General features: G+C 38.8%; 1 protein-coding gene across 5 annotated transcripts in view; it reads right to left on the reverse strand.

Annotated features, from left to right (window-relative positions):
- The window catches only part of LOC131066540 (uncharacterized), a 275,016-nt gene that overhangs the window by 206,239 nt on the left and 47,627 nt on the right, over positions 1 to 21,150 (reverse strand). For all 5 annotated transcript variants that reach the window (XM_058001323.2, XM_058001322.2, XM_058001321.2 and 2 more), the window contains 5 exons: positions 11,552 to 11,599; positions 11,002 to 11,166; positions 10,349 to 10,545; positions 10,084 to 10,224; positions 9,698 to 9,959 (listed from right to left, as the gene is read on the reverse strand). In XM_058001323.2, coding sequence (XP_057857306.1) covers positions 9,698 to 9,959; positions 10,084 to 10,224; positions 10,349 to 10,545; positions 11,002 to 11,166; positions 11,552 to 11,599 — 813 coding nt within the window. The remainder of the gene's footprint in view (positions 1 to 9,697; positions 9,960 to 10,083; positions 10,225 to 10,348; positions 10,546 to 11,001; positions 11,167 to 11,551; positions 11,600 to 21,150) is intronic.

Here is a 21,150-nt window from a genome sequence, read left to right on the forward strand (position 1 = left end):
CCGAATAAGTATTGGGCTGAAGCAGTGTTTACTGTTGTCTACCTCCTTAACCGTTCCCCTACTCAGGCTGTTAAGGGGAAGACTCCAGAAGAGGTTTGGTCAGGTCAGAAGCCTAAGATCAGCCACCTGAAGGTTTTTGGCTCTGTTGCCTATGTTTGAATTCCAGATGCTAAGCGCTCCAAGTTGGATTCCAAAAGTCAGATACTCATGATGGCAGGATACAGTGATCACCATAAGGCCTACAGACTGATAGATATAGACACTGAACGTCTTATCTTCAGTCGTGATGTTGTATTTGATGAAGACAGAGGATTCTTTCAGTCCCCTTCTAAGCAGTGTTCTGAGGATCAGCCTCACAATGTTCTTCTTCCATTAGGTTCGCCTAATGGGCGGGATGATGCAGAATCCATTTTCGATGATGCACTACCTGAGTTCCCTCCGGAGAATAATCCTCCTCCTACTGCTCCTATTCCTGATCCTGAGCCTCTTCTAGCTCCTCCAGATGTTAGCACTTCTACTCTTCGGCCTAAATGGTGGGCCAAGACCATTGGTGATCTCAGGGATACTGAGCTCATTGAGGGTAGAACCTCCCGTAGTAAGAGCAAACAGCAGCATACAGTCAATTTTTCTCTCATAGCTAACATACACAGCGTTTTTGAGCCTCAGACATATTCAGAGGCTAAAGGTATACCTGAGTGGGAACATGCTATGGAAGCTGAGTTCAAGAGTCTTCAGAAGAATCACACTTGGGCCCTTTCTGATCTTCCTTCAGGGAAGAAGCCCATTAGCTGCAAATGGGTGTACAAAGTAAAATACAAAGCTGATGGAACCCTAGACAAGTATAAGGCTCGTCTTGTTGCTCGTGGGTTCTCACAGAAAGAAGGCATTGACTACGAGGAGACTTTTGCTCCTACAGCCAAAATGAGTACCATAAGGCTCGTTCTTGCCTTGGCAGCCCAATTCAGTTGGAAAGTCCATCAGATGGACATCAAGAGTGCTTTTTTGAATGGTGACTTACAAGAATAAGTCTACATGACACAACCCCCAAGATTCAAGGTTGTTGGTCAAGAACAGAAGGTTTGTAGACTAGTCAAAGCACTCTATGGTCTGAAACAAGCTCCTCGGGCTTGGTACATGAAAATTGATAAGTACCTGACAGATCATGGTTTTCAGCGGAGTCCATCTGATGCAAACCTATATATCAAGCATACCAGTAATGATGTTCTGTTTGTGGTTGTCTATGTGAATGACTTAATCATTACTGGCAGTTCAGCACATTTGATCATTGGGATCAAACAGGATTTGTGCCGCACCTTTGATATGACAGATTTGGGACTTCTACATTACTGCTTAGGTGTTGAAGTCTGGCAGACTGAGAACAATATCTTTCTCTCTCAGTCCAAGTTTGCCAAAAGTCTTGTGGAAAGGTTCACAATGCAGGATTGCAAACCTACCTCTACTCCTATGGAACCCGAGCTCAAACTTTCAGCTCAGTCATCTTCACCAGCTGTGGATGAATCTTTGTTCAGGCAACTAGTGGGCAGCCTCATCTATCTTACTACCACTAGACCTGACATCAATTTTGCAGTGATCTACATTTCACGCTTCATAACAGCTCCCAAGGTTGATCATTGGATAGCAGTGAAGTGTGTGCTGGGTTATGTGAGTGGCACTCCTGATTATGGACTTCTGTACACTCGGAGTTTTGATCCTACACTTAGTGGTTACACAGATTCTGACTGGGCAGGTTCGGTTGATGACAGTAAATCTACAGCAGGGTATGTGTTTAGTTTGGGATCTAGTGTTGTCACATGGACTAGTAAGAAGCAGCAGGCAGTGGCTCTCTCCTCGACAGAAGCAGAGTATTGGGGAGCAGTTAAGGCATCTTGTGAGGCGGTTTGGCTTCGACAAATGCTTGCGTATATGCATGTCTCCCAGGCAAGTCCAACTCCCTTATTCTGTGATAATCAAGAAGTGCTCAAACTCGCCAAGAATCCAGTCTTCCATGAAAGAACCAAGCATGTGGAAACTCATTGTCACTATATTCGACAGCTAGTTGAAGACAGATCTATCCAGTTGTTGTATGTTCCTACCTCGGAGCAGCCAGCAGACATCTTCACCAAGCCCCTTGGTCCTGATAAATTTGTAAAATTCAGGGGGTCTATAGGTGTAGTTAATAGATTGAGCATTAAGGGAGGGTATTAGAATATTAAAATAATGTTAATTTTAGTATTAATGCTCAATAGTGTATATTCTATTTTAGTAAGATCTTCTACGATCTTCTCAGTAGTTTCTTATTAAAAACTTGCTATTCTTGTAAACACCCTTGTATTATTTATGAGCGTCTTGCTCATTCTGTAAATCAATCAATTCTTTGAAATCCATTGCGTGTCTCGCACTGTTTTAGGTAGTCTGGAATATGAGGGGAAAAGCACCTCTAGCATGGAATTTGACCTTCCAACCCTTGGAATATGGATTTCCCTTAGGAATTTGGCATTTTAACCACTCAAAAGCGCTTACAAACTTCAAAATTAGACTGGACTTAGGCAAATTTTTCAAAAAGATGAGCGAAACGCTAGGAAATTATCGAGATAAAGTGCGAGAAAACAACTCCAAAAGGTCTAGGAATACCCTGGCACTTTAAAATCACTGATGCGCATGTTTAAAAACACGTTAACGCTCAAAAGGTTAACACTTAGACAAAATTTAGGATCATTAAATATTAACGTTTGCAACTTGATCCTATAACCTCAAAAAACCCTAGACGGCACTAGGCAAACACTAGGAAACTAGGCAAAACTTCTACTCTAAAAAGCGAAAAGTGGGGGTCCCCATTTGCAATGGGGCGATGTGTGAAGACGTCACAACAGGATCCCGGTGTGAAGGCAGGTAAGGATGACAAGGAAACCGTGTGGGATGAATTTCCCTTAGATCCTAATGAGGCTCAACAAACAGATTGTGTTGTAAGCTATGAAGAGGCCATTAGAGGAGAAGGTGTCTTTCGGAAAAGAGTTTGCTTGGCAAAAGTCCATAATGTGACCCCTTTCGGATGGTTGCAACCACTAAAGAAGAATATGTTTCTACAGAAACTTTCAAAACAGCGATCAGCAACGACTCATTGATCAAGTTGAGGGCTACCATGTCCTTTGATCAAGAGGACATTGAGGAGGATGTAGAGTTAGAGGTTCTCGATGATGGAAAGTTTAAAGAGGTTCTAAACTACCAATGTTCCATGGTCGTTGGGGACGGGGAGACGGGAGGACATAGGGGCGAACTTTGGGGAGGGGGAGACAAAGGGAAAAAGTTTCAGGGACGGGTTTCGGGGACAAGGAGACTTGGGCCTAGGATGGGGAAATGTGTTTCCGTGGAACACTGTAAAATACAATTCTGATTTACCTATTCATGATATTGAGCAATTGCAGCTAGTGGGTGGTGAAGAAAAGGAGTCTTGGAGCAGCTTTGAGGGCAGGGAAAACAAGAAAAAAAGTTTTTATTTTCAATTTAAGCCAATCACCAGTACACCACCTTTGCATGTTCACAAGTGGAAAGATAAATTCATGAGGTCCTTTGAGAATGAGGTGCGAGTTCTATCTGGGTTTGACCATACACAGTTTGATAGAAGAACTCTATTGGAAGGCTCAATTGAGGAGAGACCAAAAAGGAGTTTAGGATGAAGTTGCTCTCCCTAATCTGCAACTAATCAAAGACTCTTTGGAGACATTGAAATTAGAGTGCATAAAATTGATCACAGATCGTGATTATGCCATCAAATCTGCAAAGAAGATCCTTAGTGTTTTCCCAAGAAAAGAGAGGAAAGTTGAAGAGCTTACTCTTGAGCTTGAGTCGACAAAAATCATGTTAGAAAATATTCAATTGGCTCTAATGGAGGTAGAAGATTAGTTTGCTGATTTCAAATTTTACAGCGAGCAAGAGAATGAACAAATAGCTGAAGAAATTGAGCAAGTAATTGGTGAGCTTGATAGTCTTCCAAAAGAGTTTGATCTTGAGAACTTCACAAGAAAAAGAAAAAGTTACATGTGCACATTCGGATCAGCAAGATGGAAGTGAGCAAGAGGAAAGGGATGGCTTCCAAATTCTTGATAACCCTCTCTATGAAGTGGGTATCGAGGAAGTTATGAAAACCCTCTCTTCATGATGGATGATAAAACATGTGGTGAAGTGATCGAACATTAGACTGAGTCTGGTTTCCAATGTATGGATGATGTGATGTCAAACTATGAGGATGTGTCACGTTTTGTGAATAGTAATCTTCTAAGGCTGCTTGATACTAAACACATAAGTGGGGTTGAGGATGAAGAATCCACTTGGAAAGTATTGAATCAGGATGATTTCAACATATTTGGCATCAAGGTGTTGTCTAAACACAATTTAGTAGCCATCCAAGGTTTCATTGCAGCAGCAAGGAGTGAAGATTTCAGACTTAATACTCATGAAGTAGGGGAGAAAGAAGGACCAAAACGTGGTGATTGCATGCTTGATAACCTATTCCTTGGTTTGAATAATAATAAGGTTCATGCTAGTCCATTTGGGGAGTTAAATTTGAGGACAACATTTGTTCCATACTCCAATGTTAATGAAGCTTTCATGGTTAGGCTTCAAGGGTTCACTAGAGGAGACATCAACTTCTTGAGTATGCACTTGGTCCTTACTAGCACTTGGGGATATGTTGAGTTCTATTTCTAGTGTGTTGAAAATCACTTTCGGTTGGATATCCAGGCTCAAGATCATCAACATGGTCTGATGGAGCTTATTAAATGTGGAAAGAAGGATCTTTGGAGGTATAAGGAACAAATTTTCAGTCTTGATGGTGTCCTTCCCTTCTTTACCAGCCATTTGATGGTTCCTTTTGCTCATCAGCTAGTGAATTGGTAAGATATTATGAGCAAAGGATGGCTCAAAATAGAGTTGGGGTCACTAGAAAGGATATTTCCAGCCTTGGACTTGACCAGATGTGTTGTTTTAGATGACGATTTCATTTGTTGCAGCAGTTGTTCATCTTCTTGGATGCTAATTTTCCTAAAATCAGATCTCAAGTCAATCATTTCAGATTTGGTGGGCTATTGGTGTACTCTTTTTCAAACTTCACAGTCTCCTGGGAGGACGGGTTTATGGTCTCAGATAAGAGGTATGGCAAGCTGGGCAATCAATATCCGTTAATGGGAAGTGTTCAAACTCTAACTAGTGGTTATCCTTATACCCTCCTTCTACTTATGATTGTGACAGCGAACCTTTGCTTTCTATGGTTCATCATTCTGAGGTGCTTGGAGTGGGAACTATAAGAGTTTTTAGAAGTCTCCATGGTTGTATCAGAATAATTCAATTTAAGCCTAGTAGATTCATGTGGAGTTATGGGGATGAGTTTGTTGATCTCTTGCAAAGGATTGTTTTCCTCTTTGCAAGGAGATTTGGAGAAGTCACATTTATAGTCATGGCTCTGCTTGACACCTTGGGGAGATATATTGTGGAGTTTGATTGTGAGTTGAGTGGACTTTATTTCCTATTGCCAAGGCTTGTGATAGATAGTGGCATTGTTGGTATTGATTACTCAGAGCTTTATGGGCATGAGATGCTGCATGATATTGATTTCAGTCCTCCAAGATTTTTCAGTTTGAGTATCATGGATGGTAACATTTTGGAGTTACAAGGGAGGTTAGGGAAGTTTTGGCGTGATGTTTTCACTGATATGATCAGAGTGGCGCAGCATAGGCATGGTAGGTTCTTCCCGAGACGAACATGGGAACATGGGATCGTACTTGCTTTAAAGTGGATCGGTTTAAAATTTTCTGGAGTTGTGGTGACATTGCTTGAGGACAAGCAATTTTGGGAAGGGCGGACTATAATGTCCCCTTTTCCGCTCTAGTTTGTTTTTGGGACTATTGGCCAATACCGAGACTCATTGGTCAGTCAGAGGCAGAATTAGGGTTTCCTATTTTCTAAGAGGATGTTTTGGCAATTTTGGTGGCTTGCATGTTGGATTTTTACAGTTTTGACTCTGGACTCCTTTTGGGTTTTCAAAAAGCTTCACAATGATGGTACATATGTAGCAACCAATGGAGTTTCATATACTTACTATTTTTAGTAAGTAGGGGTGAGCACAGCTCATTTTTTTGTGTTTTTCTGGGTTTTCAAAGAGCCTCACAATGGTGTGACATGCGAACGAATCTGAAGACTTTTTCGGAATTACTATTTTTAGTAAATTGCGACAACTACTCAGAATGTAGTTAAAATGCATTTGGAAACACTATTTTTAGCAAATATGCTATTTTTAGTAAGTACTATTTTTGCCAATGCTAGTTTTGGAAGGTTTAATTGGTCCAATTCAAAGGCTATTTCTAGCAGTGCAGTTTTCAATACTTTAGCCTTCAGTTCACTATGGCAGTTTTTCAGCACATGGAAAAAGTATTTTTAATATATTTCAATGCCCCTTGGCCTAGGCATATGACTTATGTATTTTTGGTTATGACTTAAGGGGACGACTTGAGGTGATAAAGTATCATTTTATGTCATAAGGTTCGGCAATTTATTGTTGAGGAAAACTATTTTATAAAGTGAAATATTATTAAGGCAAGATGGATACCTTATGGGAAATAAGTTAATTTTATAGTATATTTCACTTATCTACCTTGGATGCCACATTATTATTTTTGTGTCATTTTTAAAAAGTATATTTGCTTCTATGTGAAGGTCGACTTGGAAAGGAGGGGAAATGAAATGCAAATTTTAAATTAAGGTGAAATTAGCGTGCATTTGGGTTTGGCGTCCATTTGGAGGGAATGTGAATTTGAATTTGGAGACACCAAGGTTATAACTAAGAGTGTTGGGCTCTTGTTTTGGTGTCCATGAATATTTTGTAACGAAGTGCTGCCGAATTTGTGCCAAACTTGTGTTTCAAAGTTGAGAGCTTCGTAGCTTGTGTCAGTTTCGTGCTTGAAAGATAGCACCTAACTGATTGGAGAGACTATTTCTCATCCAGAGCAATAGATTGAGCTATATTGAGATGGATTTTAATGAGGCTTTTTCAGTTTTCTGATATTTTGGGGTGTTTGTGAGCTTCCAGGTTGCTGGTTATTGTGGAGCTAAAAGTGAAATTCAATCATAAGTCTTCGAGAGGGTTTATGTTGCTTCTAGGTATTCTCTCTATGTTTTCCTTTGGCCTAGGCAATCCATTTTGCAAATTTTCAAAGGTTTTAATGCAAATTGTAATTTTATAGTGAAGTTCGCCCTCTCTCCCAGGTCGTACCATGCATGTGTCTGCATTGGGAAGTGTGCAATATATGTTAGGTGATATTTGCTGCTTGTAAGGGGTTTGGGTTTTGGCGTCTCCTCTCTAGCCTTCTTCAGCATTTGATTTCAAGCCTATCCATCGATTTTTGGAGGAGTTATAAGCATTTTAGTGAGTTTTTATGTTGCTGGTCTGTCTTTTCAGTTTGCCTGTTAGGTATATCAGATTTAGTGTTTGGAGTTTGGGGGGTTGTTTCTTTAGTGGAGAGTCTCTTAAAACTTGATAATAACATTGGACATTATTTGCAGCTGTTGGATAGCAATACCTCTTGATTTGCAGTTCATGTTAATTATTGTAATGCTGATTAGTAGTACTAACAGCAACTCCATTATGAATTATTCCTTAATGCCCACTGAATAAGTGGAAAAGGCTGGTTTTGCCGCCTATCTCTATTTTATATCGTACTCTGATCCTTCCACTTAATAAGTGGTTGAGTGATAGTTTTGTTATTCCTAGTCCTCTCACTGAAAAGTGGTTAAGTGATAGTTATTGTCATTTGCTTAATTCAGTCTTCCTGCTGAACAAGTGGTTGAGTGATTGCTTTACTTTCAGAATTTCCTTTCAATGCAAGTTTTTGATTATCCTAACCTTAAAGGGTGACTCTTGTTGTGTTAAAAAATCTGAAAAAATTGAGGATATTACAAAAACAAACTTTTGGAGGATTAAGGGTATACAAGATTAACTGTAAACCATGTGGTAAGGAGCAATATAAGGGTGCATGTTGGTGGTATTCAACCCCTTGATCAAACTGGGTGTGTTTTGTAACTTGAAAATGGGTCCTTTGCACTTGAACATGGTTATGCATGCATCCTTCAGAATCCAATCCTCACCACAAATTTAATGCTATCAGTCAAGTCAGAGACATATTTGTTAGATTTTGAGGTACCGGCAGATTTCAAGTGGCTGATTGCAAAAAAAAAAATGTTTTTCGTCACCCAAGCGTCTGGGCTCTCCCTGGGTTTGCCAAAGTTTGCCCAGATCACCTGGGCATGAACCCTAGCCAAACCCACAAGCGAACACGACTAGGACCAGTACCAGAACCGAACCGGACCAATACCAGGCCCTCAAAACAACGAACCCTGCAACTTAGGTTTTAATGAAACAATATTATTATTAAAGAATAATAACAATGAGCCACCTATCCTCTAAGGGTCTCACGCTGCCTTTAAAGAAGCCATTCCTTAAAACAGTCACCTCCTTTGTAAAGGCAGTGACTCTTCCTTAAATCGCCACCTCCTTACCCTTATAAAGCATCGGGAGGAAGGCAAGGATAAGGGGGATAGGAAAAAAAAGAGAATACCACGATAGGAAAGGAGACACACAAGATGAAGTTCGATTGCCTTGGGAAGGCATTCACACAGTGACCAGAGGTAACTCCCTACCCGTAAGGGAGACAGCAGGTATGAACCATTACACTGAATGTTCACAGTATTAAGATGATAACTTTAATTAAATTCATAGTACTACTGTAGGTTCACAGTATAAAGATGATAACTTTAATTATATTCACGGTATTACTGTATGTTCACAGCATGATAATGATAACTTTAATCACTGTATGTTCACAGCATTAAAGTAATAACTCTAATCAGATTCATAGAATCACAGCAAATTAATATAAATATAACATGATAAGATATGGGACTGAGCATACTCTAAACACTGGGACAATTAATCAGAATATAGATAGAGAATAATTCTAATTCATTGAAATTTTATTTATAAAGTAATAAATCTCTGCACTCTCAATCCTATTTGAACAAATGGAATTGATCAGATCAGATCAGATCAGAACTGTTATTAAGTTACAGGCAGTAACATCTTGGTTCTTGGTCATTCCAGACCAAGCTTTAGTTGACATTAGTGTCCTATTGTTCTTTCTATGTACTAAAATTGTGATTCTAGGACAGAATTTAAGAGGGTCCCATTAGGGGACATTACAATTTGTAAATAAAAAAATTCTACTTCTCACAGGTAATCATCCCTATCTTTGACAAAATCAAAAACTGACTCACTGTTTTTTGGCAGCTGTAGATTGTTTCATATAAACTCCTTCGGCTTCAACTTTCCAGACCAACATTTTCCCTTATATAATTAAGGCCTTTGAACTTTAGTGTCTATATTGTGCTGATATCTTGGTTAATATTTAGATTAAATGATTGTAGAAGGGTATTAACTACCATGAATTGCCTATGATAGTACTGCATGAGATCTCACAGAAATTGTTTGTTTTGCTTAGAGACTCTTACAATTAAATTGCGTGTACTTACTTATATCTGTATAATATGTCACATTTTATGTTTCTTTCAAATAAAAAAATTACAAAATTGGTTTTTTCTATGCTCACTGCTGAATAAATAAGTTTCCATACATTCTTATCATATAATAACTCACCTCGAGCATTTTCAGCAAAATTGGCAGTCTTATGGGCTTGAGACCATTTCCATGTACGTCTACAATACACGAGCCCTCAGGAAGCTTCATAGGTTCTGTAATTTCAATATGTTCTTCCATGTTCACATTTAAAGGTCCTGCAATTGAAGTTACTTGAAAGTTTACATTTTCACTTGACAGGATCCCATCAACAGAATTTCTATTTGGGGTGTTCTTCTTGCCATCCTCTTGTTTATACTTTGTGCTTATTAATTCTGAACATCTGAGTACAGAACAAACAGAATTCCAGTGGATATGACCACCAGTTCTTTAGATTACATTCACCTATTCTTGTCAAATCAAAAAAGAATAAAATAACATTTCATATAGCTATTGAATTTCCAAACCTCAGATCCACAGATGGAAGAGAATCCACTCCAGATGGATGATATACTGCCATTGTGTGCTCCCCAGCTGCCACCGCATACAGAAGCTGCCATCCTTCTCTTTGCATGTAAGACATAAGCACTGGCTCAAGCTGCACTTTTCTGTCAAAGATGGGTTAACAAGAAATAAAGATCATTTCGTTTGAAAACAAATACCAATGTGACAGAATCCAAAAAATGAGAGATGGGCAGGAATCCTAATCAGGATTCAGCAAGAGAGGTTTACCCAATGGTTTTACCAAGTTGGTTCTGTTCTCCATCTCCCCAACCATATACGTTTCCTTCCTCTGTTATTGCAATAGAGTGTCGAGTTCCTGCAGAACCTTGAATAACCCGTAAATGCTCAAGGACCTTCACTTGCGTTGGAACAAGCATATCTTCCGTAGTTCCCAGACCGGTTTGACCCCATTGACCTCGTCCCCACTGTTAAGGTTAGTGAAAAAGACTTCGCTTGGATGAAAACATGGAAAAGATACTAGTATAGTGTAGTTAAAAAATACTTAGGCCAGGTATAGTTTAAAGAGGAAGAATTTCCCATTTTAATCATTAAGAAACTAGGAATTACAAATGACAGCTAGATAAAAACATCAAAGAGGACATTCAATCCAAAAATGAAAATGGAATTTATACACTAATTCTTTTGTTGTAGCATAACCTGCTTACAAAATGAATTTTCATTCCTAAAATTCACTTATATTTATAAGCTAAAAGCAATGCTTGTTATCAAGGGCAGTATGTGCATCATGAGCGCTGAAGAAATCTTGGTGCCTGACCTTGATCTTTAAAACATTCTTCGGTTCAGTTCATAGTGATTCATAAGTCCAGAGAGTGCAACATATAAGAATACAGACACCATAAAGAATTAAATCAAATACTTACAGCAAAGAGTTTTCCTTCGTTGTTGATAGCCATGGTATGGTCACCTCCACATATAACTTGCACAATCATTTGATCTGCAAGGCCTTTCACTTGTACAGGTTTAAACTCATTTTCAACACAACCATGTCCCAGTTGCCCATATTTACCTCTCCCCCAGGTGAAAACCTTTGAGCATACAAAAATCCAATTAAATGCTTGTCAACATTTAGACAATTCTATTGAGTTTGGACTTCTCACTAAGATAAAGTTTAGGATGCATTCCATATATCAGTCTGTTCCTAAGATATCAATCAGACAGATTCTCATCACACAAGTTCAAATATATTAGATTTCAATCAAGATTCACACTCCAAAAAATACTATGACTAAACCTTTCTTGCTTATAGATGATATGTCTAGAATATACAAAATTACAAATTGCTTGTGTATTAAAAATCAATGGCTTGATAAAAATCAAACTTGAGTGACTGAGAATAGGTTATGGATCTCACTAATCACTAAACAAATCTCTCTTCATTATCACTGAATCATAAGTATGGTAATCACCAACCTGGCCATCAACTGACAATGCAGCACTGTGGTTCTCCCCGCATGCTATCTGATAAAAAGATAATTAAAACTTAAATTTATCAAACATAATAAATGGACAGAGATTTAAGTCAAATCATAATGAGCATTCATGTAGTGAACAACAGCATCCACTGCGGAACTGACATGTTTGTACATAAGCATGGAACCCAGACAACAAACTATTAAGGATGAAAGGATGTGAAAATGAGATAAAATAGGAATATTATATACAAGCATCCCCAAAAAAAAATAGATAAAGCTAAGAGAAACATCCACAGTGCATACATGTATTGCAGAAGATGCAAGTTATTTTTGATAAGATTAAAACCCACCTGAAAGAAAATCTCATGACTAACAAGTCATTTGGAAAATATACATCAAAGCAATTATACAATTATTTTCAAGGAGCTCGTGTTTGATTAATTTCTTTCAAAACATGCTTTTAGTTTACTTAAGCATTATAACAATATAGGCCACAACCATTGGCTGAACAAGCTACAAGTCATCATTGTGATGCAGATTGTTACTAGAGAAGATCATAATCCAATCCAAGTCCTTCTGATATGAGAAAACAAAATCATCACCAACAAGAAATTTTAGCCCTATCATTGATAACTGAGCAACCCACAGATAACAAGATTTTAATATTGATTTCATTTCCTTCCCACCATAAGATAAGGATAATTGAAACAGTAAATTATAAAGAGATCAGGAGGCAGAACAAGTAACAAACATTCCACAATTGTAAAAATATCCCATGTATTTTATTAATCACAGTTCATGATATTCAGAATAATTCAAGCCCTCTAATCTTAATCAATGCTTGTTTGTGACACTCCTAATTTGTCAGGATGTACAGAGATGAAATGTTAAGACACCTAATGATGTCATATTATGAAGTATATGGGATTACCAAGTAACTTACTTGTACTAAATAATCCTCAGACATAGAAAGAAAGAGAAAAATTATATTAAAATCCACAAATGACAAAGAATGGGTCAAGGAACTGGGGTGTACAACTGTTATAATAGAAAAGTACAAGGGCCAAAAAAGCCCTAAACTGAAAGAAACAAAATAAAACAATAAAAAGAAAGATAATAAAGAAATAGATAAGTGGTATTAAACCAAAAACCATAATATTAAAACAAGTAAAGTATAAATGGCTGTGCAGATGGAGTTCCTGTCAAATTGCTGGGTCAAAACCAGGAGCCAAAGAAGGAAGCAAAAGTGATTGGAAGTCAATCTTACGCCACATATTAGAGGAAACAATCATACCATCATCAATGAAATGGCTTACTTTTGTTATCAATGAAATGGTAAACTTAATGAAAGAAGTTATATTTGCTTATTAGTCTGCCATTAGTCTCCCCTACTTCTATTTGATAAGTAGTTATAAATAGCGACCATCTCCCTTTGTAGATGGATCATATAGATTGTAAATCATTTTTATTGAGTAGTACAAGTAGACTAGGATAGCAGTGTGAATCTCATTCCAAGAGATTTCTTAGGAATGAATCCTTCAGGAATAACTTATGGTGTAATCTTATCTTACGGATATATTAACTTCTGTTTTGATATTTTTGAATATTAGGGTATGACGGCCGATCATACATCTCTTGTAAATGTGATTTATGTCAATCTTCTACCACAAAAAAATTATGAATGACTCACCAACTCACAAATTGTCAATTTTCTCACCCAAAAGTCAGTCAGTAGCCACAAGTTTACAAGTAAAACTTGCCACCTGTCCTAAAATACCACTCACTGCTATAACACACCACAAAAATCATTTTTCCCACTTTTCTGTCTTTTTTCTCTTGTCCTATACCCCTTTCACTATCATTTGATCATTTTTCAGTTGATTTCAAGTGACCTTCGATGGGCTTATTAACTGAAATAGAAAGGTATGTGACTTTTTTGTTTTTTCCCTTAGGTTTTTATTGCTTTCTCTTTCATTTTAGTTGTGTTTTAGCATTTCAATATTTGAAATTTTTTCTCCTCCTTTTTTCCTTTAGACATAGGGTTAGAAATCTTAATGTTGATTGGTTTTTCTTGCCTTTCTGAAAGTGTTTCCAATTTTCCAGTGATATAGAGATAGCATCCTCGGCTAGCCATATGGTAACAAGTCTAGGTACATTGCCTAGAAGCATGGAGAATTGGGTTTGAAATCAAGGATGTGTTGTAACCATTTCCCACATCGCTTGGGTTTGAAATCAAGGATGTGTTGTAACCATTTCCCACATCGCCCCATCAGGATGGGGACCCCCTCTTCTTTTTTGGTTTTGCTTTCTCTTAGCTAGGTTTTTCTCTGCTTGCTAGATGTTTTGAGTGAGTTAGTGGTCGCCTGGGCTGGGTAGGTTAGGGTTTTCTTCGCAGAGCTCACCTAGGGTTTCTTTCAAAGCCAAATTTGACCTGAACTTGGGGAAGCCATGTGTTGTCTGCCTTGAACCCTGATGTAATCTTAGAAGGATCTTACCTTTCAGGAGATGGAAAATGTATAGATTGTGCAAGGAAGTTAAAAGGTTTGAGTCAAGATAGGTCAGGATTGTTGGTTTTTTGGTCAAAGTCTTGTCTTCTGTCGAGTTGGAGTCTATTGAATGGAGCCAGTGAGCATATATAGAATTGAATGACAAAGAGAAGATTCAAAAGGATAAATTTAAGGCATGATGGGTGGAAAAGGTCAAGAAACTTGAGCTTATTATGAATTTCGCTCCTGACCCTTCCAAAGGGTCCAGAGCGAAATTTCACCAAGGACCCAAGATTTCACCTAAGTCAAAGAGTGGTTGAGCGGATTGGCAAGGATATGGAAGGATATCCATCAAGGGGTGAGTCTAGGGCAAAGTCAAGTCAATGTCAAGGGGAATTATGCCAAGAATAAGAATTTTGGTCCTGACCCTTCCAGAGCGAATTCCTTTACAAGACACTCCACCTTGACCCAAATTAGGAGCTAACCCATTCCCAAGCTTGAGTAAAGGTAAAACACTTGTTTGAGTGAAGAAATGCGGAAAACGAAGATAGGATTTGAGCCCAAGGAAGAATTTCGCTCTTGACACTTCCAAAGGGTCCATAGCGAAATTCATATAAGACCCTATTTTCTTCACAAAGTCTCCAAATGAATTCCAAGTTGAGCTTGATAAAGATCAAAAGAGGCCTAACAAGTTATATCCAAGCCAAAGAAAGGAGAAAGGAAGTGAGAAATGAGCTTAAAATGAAAATTTCGCTCCTGACCCTTCCAAAGGGTCCAGAGCGAAATTTCCATATCCTCTACTTTTCTCTTTGACATGACCAAATTTGTAGCTCCTAAGGCATGGTTTGAAGGACTTTGATGCATATTTGCCTTTGAAGGAAGATTTGAGGCGATGAAAATCAACCTAGAATGAGAATTTCACTCCTGACCCTTCCAAAGGGTCCAGAGCGAAATCCTCATTTGACCCTCTATTTTGCCTAAGGCATTGAAAAGTGAAGATTTTAAGCTAAGTAGGTGGCAAATAGACTTGATGGTGATAAGGAGAGGTGAATTTGATCAAGTTTGAAGGTGGATTGGGTGAAGGAAGTGTGAAACCAACCTAGAACATAGATTTCGCTCCTGACCCTTCCAAAGGGTCCAAAGCGAAAATCCCCATAAACACTATTTTCTTCCTTGCTTAGACTACCAACCTTGTTCCTTGGGCGTATTTGAAAGTGGATTAACATGTCTTTGCCTTTTGAAGTGATGGAATGTGAAGAAGTGAAGGATTTTTAGCCTAAAACTAGAATTTCGCTCCTAACCCTTCCAAAGGGTCCAGAGTGAAATTCCCAAAATCTACCTTTTTCTCTCACTTTTGTGTCAAGCCAAGTGTGGATCAAAGTGAATTAAGATTGAAGATGTCCTTAACCATGGCTTTGAGTTGCTTGTGATCACCAAATGTGAAGGAATTGAGCTAAAACTAGAATTTCGCTCCTAACCCTTCCAAAGGGTCCAGAGCGAAATTCTTGAGAACACCTATTTTCCCCTTGGAGAAAGTCAAATCCTTGGTTTTTATGGCGTGGATAGGAGTGGAGTGATTTGTCCTTGCCTTTTGAGGTGGATTGAAGTTGAAAAAATGAAGGAATTGAGCTAAAACTAGAATTTCGCTCCTAACACTTCCAAAGGGTCCAGAGCAAAATTCTTGAGAACACCTATTTTCTCCTTGGAGAAAGTCAAATCCTTGGTTTTTATGGCGTGGATAGGAGTGGAGTGATGTGTCCTTGCCTTTTGAGGTGGATTGAAGTTGAAAAAATGAAGAAATGAGCTCAAGAACATGGATTTCGCTCCTGACCCTTCCAAAGGGTCCAGAGCGAAATTCCTAAAACCTATTCTTTCTTCCAAATTTTGTGTCAAGACAAACCTTGATCAAGGTGAAATAAATTTGGAGATACCCCTAGGCGTGCCCTTGAATGGATTGTGGCCACCAAAAATGAAGATTTTGAGCTAAAACTAGAATTTCGAACCTGACCCTTCCAAAGGGTCCAGAGCGAAATCATAAATAGGTCCTGTCCCTAGCCATGGGTTTGAGCAAATTTCCCCTTTCGGGCCTTCCTAAGGACTAAACAAATGTTGTCTTCATAAGAGAAGAATCTAAAGGTGAAAAGCATGACAAAGTAAGGTAAGAAGAAAGTAGAATTCAAACAAAAGGAAGAAAATCGCTCCTGACCCTTCCAAAGGGTCCATAGCGAATTTCTTCACCAGACACTATTCCTTGCTCCAGACTGCAAGCTAGTGCATTCCCAATCAAGTTTGAAGCCCAAAGGACTTGTTCTTAATGACCTAAAAGATAAAGAATGAAGCTAAGTGAAGGAAAACAAGCAAGACATGAATTTTGCTCCTGACCCTTCCAAAGGGTCCAGAGCGAAATTCTCAAGATCACCTAATTTGCTCATGATGGAGGCTAAGGTAGGGATTCCTAGGCCTTGGTGGAAAGAAGTCTAGTATATGCTTGCCTTGGAAAGCAATTTGGAGTAAAAAAAAATGATGCAATTTGGAGCTAATCACAAAAATCGCTCCTAACCCTTCCAAAGAGTCCAGGGCGAAGTCCTTTGAAATCCACATTATTCACCTTGTTTGAAGGCAAATTGCAAGTTCATAATGGCAAGAACATTAGAGGTTAAGGATCAAGATGGTGAAATGATGAAAAAATGGAGAAAAGTGGCAAACATTAAAGAAACTTCAATATCTCCTAGACTTGCCTATGCCTCTTCAAGAGATTCACAAGCAAAGTCACATTCAAGACACATTTTTCCTCTCCTAAATTGCTAATCAAACCTCATTTGGATAAATAATGCAAATCCGCCTTGATTAAACACTTGTCAAATGGGCTAAATTGATCTTTGAGCCTTAAAATTCAAAAAATTCACTCTTTGCCGCCCAATTATATTTTTTTTAAGCCTTATTACTAGGTCGGCCACCTTGGAGATGAATTTTTAAATTATATTTGTTTATTTAAGAGGTCGGCCTCTTAGGAAAAGGATGAAGGCGCCATATAAAGGAAAGTAATTTTGCAAACATTAATCATTCATTCATACTTTCTTCCTAAGCGAACTTCAGGAGCAGAACTGGAGGAGCGAATTGCAGCAGGTGTAGGCGAATTTCTGATCTAAGAAGGCTGGTCAAGGACTGAATCTGCAAAGGCAAACCTGAGGTGCAGACCTGAAACTTTTTGAAACCCTTTGAATATCACTTGGAAGGAAGGCGAATCCAGCAGCAATCTCCATTTTTTATGCATCTTTTAGGGTTGATAATTAGAAATCAGGGATAAGGTATGTACAATCTGATTTTTTGAAGAGGTATTGAAGGTCTGATTCAAATTTATATGTCAATCTTCTTAAGGTTAGGTCTTCAATAATAATTTGATTTGTAGGTGGTGTCAATTTGAAAATTCGTAATTTTAAGGGTTTATCATTCTATTTTCAAATTAAGGTTCAATTGTTTCTTTAAGAGATCTCAAGTCACCTATCTAAGGTACTGTTGTGACCTTTTTCACACATCGCCCCATTGCAAATGGAGACCCTCTCTTTTCCTGCTTTCTAGGATTTTGTTAGTGTCCTGTGACCTTTTGCTGCAGTTTCACCAAGCCTTGTCCAGTTCAAAGCATTTCAGGCCCTGACAATTGAAAGTTAATTTTTTTGCAAGTTATGTGATTCCGAAGTATGTACGCCACCAGAGTGCTTAGAGAGGCCAAAGGACGAAGATCGCAATTGATTTGGACGAATTTGGACAACTTTCTATTTTTAGAAAGTTTGCTTTTTTGCTTTTTCCTATTTTTTAGGAAATTTCGTTTTTGGTATTTTCAGCCCGATCCCTGATATGGCTATTTTTAGAAAGTTTTTCCTATGTTTTAGGGATGTCTGCTTTTTGCTTTTTCGGGATGCAAACCTAGGGTTTACACTTGCACCACTGACCAACTTCAACCGGAATTCGAAAATTCCAAGTTTTAACCTAAAAAGCTAAATCATTTTAGGCTTTTTGCTTTTTCGGGATGCAAACCTAGGGTTTACACTTGCACCACTAACCAACTTCGACCGGAATTCGAAAATTCCAAGTTTTGACCTAAAAAAGCTGAATCCCTAGATTTTAGGCTTTTTGCTTTTTCGGGATGCAAACCTAGGGTTTACACTTGCACCATTGACCAGCCGACCAGATCTCGAAAATTCCAAGTTTTGACCTAAAAGGCTAAAATCCCTAGATTTTAGGCTTTTTGCTTTTTCAGATGATCCACCTAAGCACGGATTTCAAATTTCAAGTTAATCCAGTTAAATTAGATTAAACTGTGAAATTTTGAAATTTCTTTGAAAATTCTTCTAAGTCTGGCTAACAAGGGTTTTGAAGTGTTTCTGCAAGTTCAAACCCCATCACGAAGGATGAAGAGGTCATGTGGGTGCTGAGGTTAAAGTCCGCCATGCTAATGGAGGTCATGTAGGCGCCTTGCCTAAAGTCCGCCATGAGTTTGGAGGTCACATGGGTGCCCACTCCAAAGTCTGCCCCACCTAAGGAGACCATGGAGGAGCAAAGGTCAAAGTCCGCCCCACCTTAGGAGATCATGTGGGTGCAAGGCTTGAAGTCCGCCCAAGGCATAAGAGGGGCCATGAAGGAGGCAACTACAAACTCCGCCCAGCCATGAAGAGGCCAAGCTAAAAGTCTGCCCAAGGCTGAAGAGGCTATGTGGGGGCTAAGGTTGAAGTCCGCCCAAGGTTGAAGATGGCTATGTGGGGGCTAAGGTAAAGTCCGCCCAAGGAGGAGAAGTCCACCCAAGATGGAGAAGACACCAAAGTCCGCCATAGTCATGTGGAAACCTTGCTAGAAGTCCGCCCAAGATGCTAAGTCAAGCAAGAGGAGTGTAGCTTAAAGTCCGCCCAACCAAGAAGAGAGGCTATGAAGAAGCTAACAACAAAGTCCGCCCCACCTTGATGGAGGCCATGAAGGCGCTAACTCCAAAGTCCGCCCACCTTGATGGAGACCATGGAGGAGCAAGGGTAGAAGTCCGCCCAAGGCTGAAGAGGCTATGTGGGGGCTAAGGTAAAGTCCGCCCAAGGTTGAAGGGGCCATGAAGAGGCCAAGGTAAAGTCCGCCCAAGGTTGAAGGGGCCATGAAGAGACCACCAAAGTCCGCCAGGGTAAAGGAGGCCATGGAGGAGTCAACATCAAAGTCCGCCCCAATGCCTTAGTCAATTTTTTCACGTTAATAGAGGCCACGAAGGAGTTCTAGACAAAGTTCGCCATACCTTGAGAGGTTGGCTAAATTCGCCAATATTTGAAAAAGATGGAAATAAAATTCGAAAAATCAACCTACACATGGAAGGTCAAACAAAGTCAACATGATGTCACAAAATCCACAGAGATTTCAAAATTAAATCCAAAATGAAGACATATCTAAATAAAAAAAAAAATCCTCAAAATAAATCCAAAATGGAAAGTTTTTTGAGGGAATATTAAAAATTTATTAAGATATTAATTCAAAATGGAAAGTTTTTTTGAAAGGGAATATTGGAGGATTAATGAATATCTTCAAACTTAAATCAAAATGGAAAGTTTTTATTAGAATTAGAAGTATGAGTTGGATGATTTTAGGGGTTTATCTTAAAACTTGTCTACAAATACTTCATTATCAAATTCATTATTACACCAAGAAGTTCAAAATTACTAAGGAGAGCTTAGTAAAGTATGTCAGTTTGAAGATCATCTGGAGGAAATTCTAGGTATTGCTGGAAATCGGATAATATTTTGGCAGAAGGCTTACAGATTTCTGGAGAAAGGCATCTTTTCTGAATTTTCTCAATATTTTGGAGAAAAGTCTAGCCAAGTCAGAGGTAAAATTAAAATTGTGAATTTTCTGAATATTTTTCTAGAATTTAATAAATGATTTTGGAGAAAGAAAATTCAATTTTTTTGGCTAAGTATGAAAATTTTCGAAAGTTTTAAACACTTGATGGTAACTTCAACCAGCTTCAAGGCTGAGGGTCTGGAGGTGAAAATTCAATTTTTTTGGCTAAGTATGAAAATTTTCGAAAGTTTTAAACACTTGATGGTAACTTCAACCAGCTTCAAGGCCGAGGGTCTGGAGGTGAAAATTCAATTTTTTTGGCTAAGTATGAAAATTTTCGAAAGTTTTAAACACTTGACGGTGACTTCAACCAGCTTCAAGGCTGAGGGTCTGGAGATGAAAATTCAATTTTTGTGGCTAAGTATGAGAGTGAAAAATGGAAAAAATTTCCAACACATAGCAATTTCACGGCCCCGTTAATTTTTTCAAAATTCTGCAAAATTTTCCCTAACTTAAAGTTTTTATCATTCGTCTACAAGTCTTAAGCACCATGAAGTTCCAAGTAGATAAAGATGCTCCTCCAGAGTCAAGGATGACTTCCAAGTGGAAGAACATCAACGACACCAACCTCGGACACATCACTCTAAGCGAGTTTAAGAAGCGAATGTTTGGTCTGGAACACCTTGCGCCTACAACCATTGCACGGAAAATGATGAAGTGGTATCGTGCACGCTGTCGGCTTCCTCCCCACCATGGAGTGCAATGAACTAGTAGTTGAATGTGCCAAACACTACAACCCCATCAGTAAGGATATTGTTGCACCTGATGGAAGAGTGTTGGCGAATGTCAGCGATGAGGCCATCAGAGAGGCCTTCCGGAACCCTAAGTACCACAACACAGTATATATGACCAAGGATGAAGCTGGCAGTCTGTATCATGATCACCTGGAAGAATATGATGCCATAGTTAATCATTCCTTGTTAGACAAGCCGAGGAAGGGCGCCTCTAAACTCCAGAGAAAGAGCCTAGTACGAGCAAACTTCAAGGAGGACATCGGGGACATGATCGTCTTGCTCAATAGAATAATAGGAAATCCTCAGGGAGCTACATTCGAACCCTAGATGTATTATTTCATTAATAAAATAATCAATGGAGTAAAAATGATAGACTGGGCCCGTATGATCAGCGACAACCTAGACAGCCAGCTAAGGAACCTGGAGGCGAATAGGAGAACCAATTTCCGATATATGATTGCTATCCCCAGCTCCATATGGAGGAGAAGTTCCATTTCAAAAGGGTGAAT

Source organism: Cryptomeria japonica, chromosome 3 (genome assembly GCF_030272615.1).
Source record: "Cryptomeria japonica chromosome 3, Sugi_1.0, whole genome shotgun sequence".
Taxonomy (NCBI): Eukaryota; Viridiplantae; Streptophyta; class Pinopsida; order Cupressales; family Cupressaceae; genus Cryptomeria; species Cryptomeria japonica.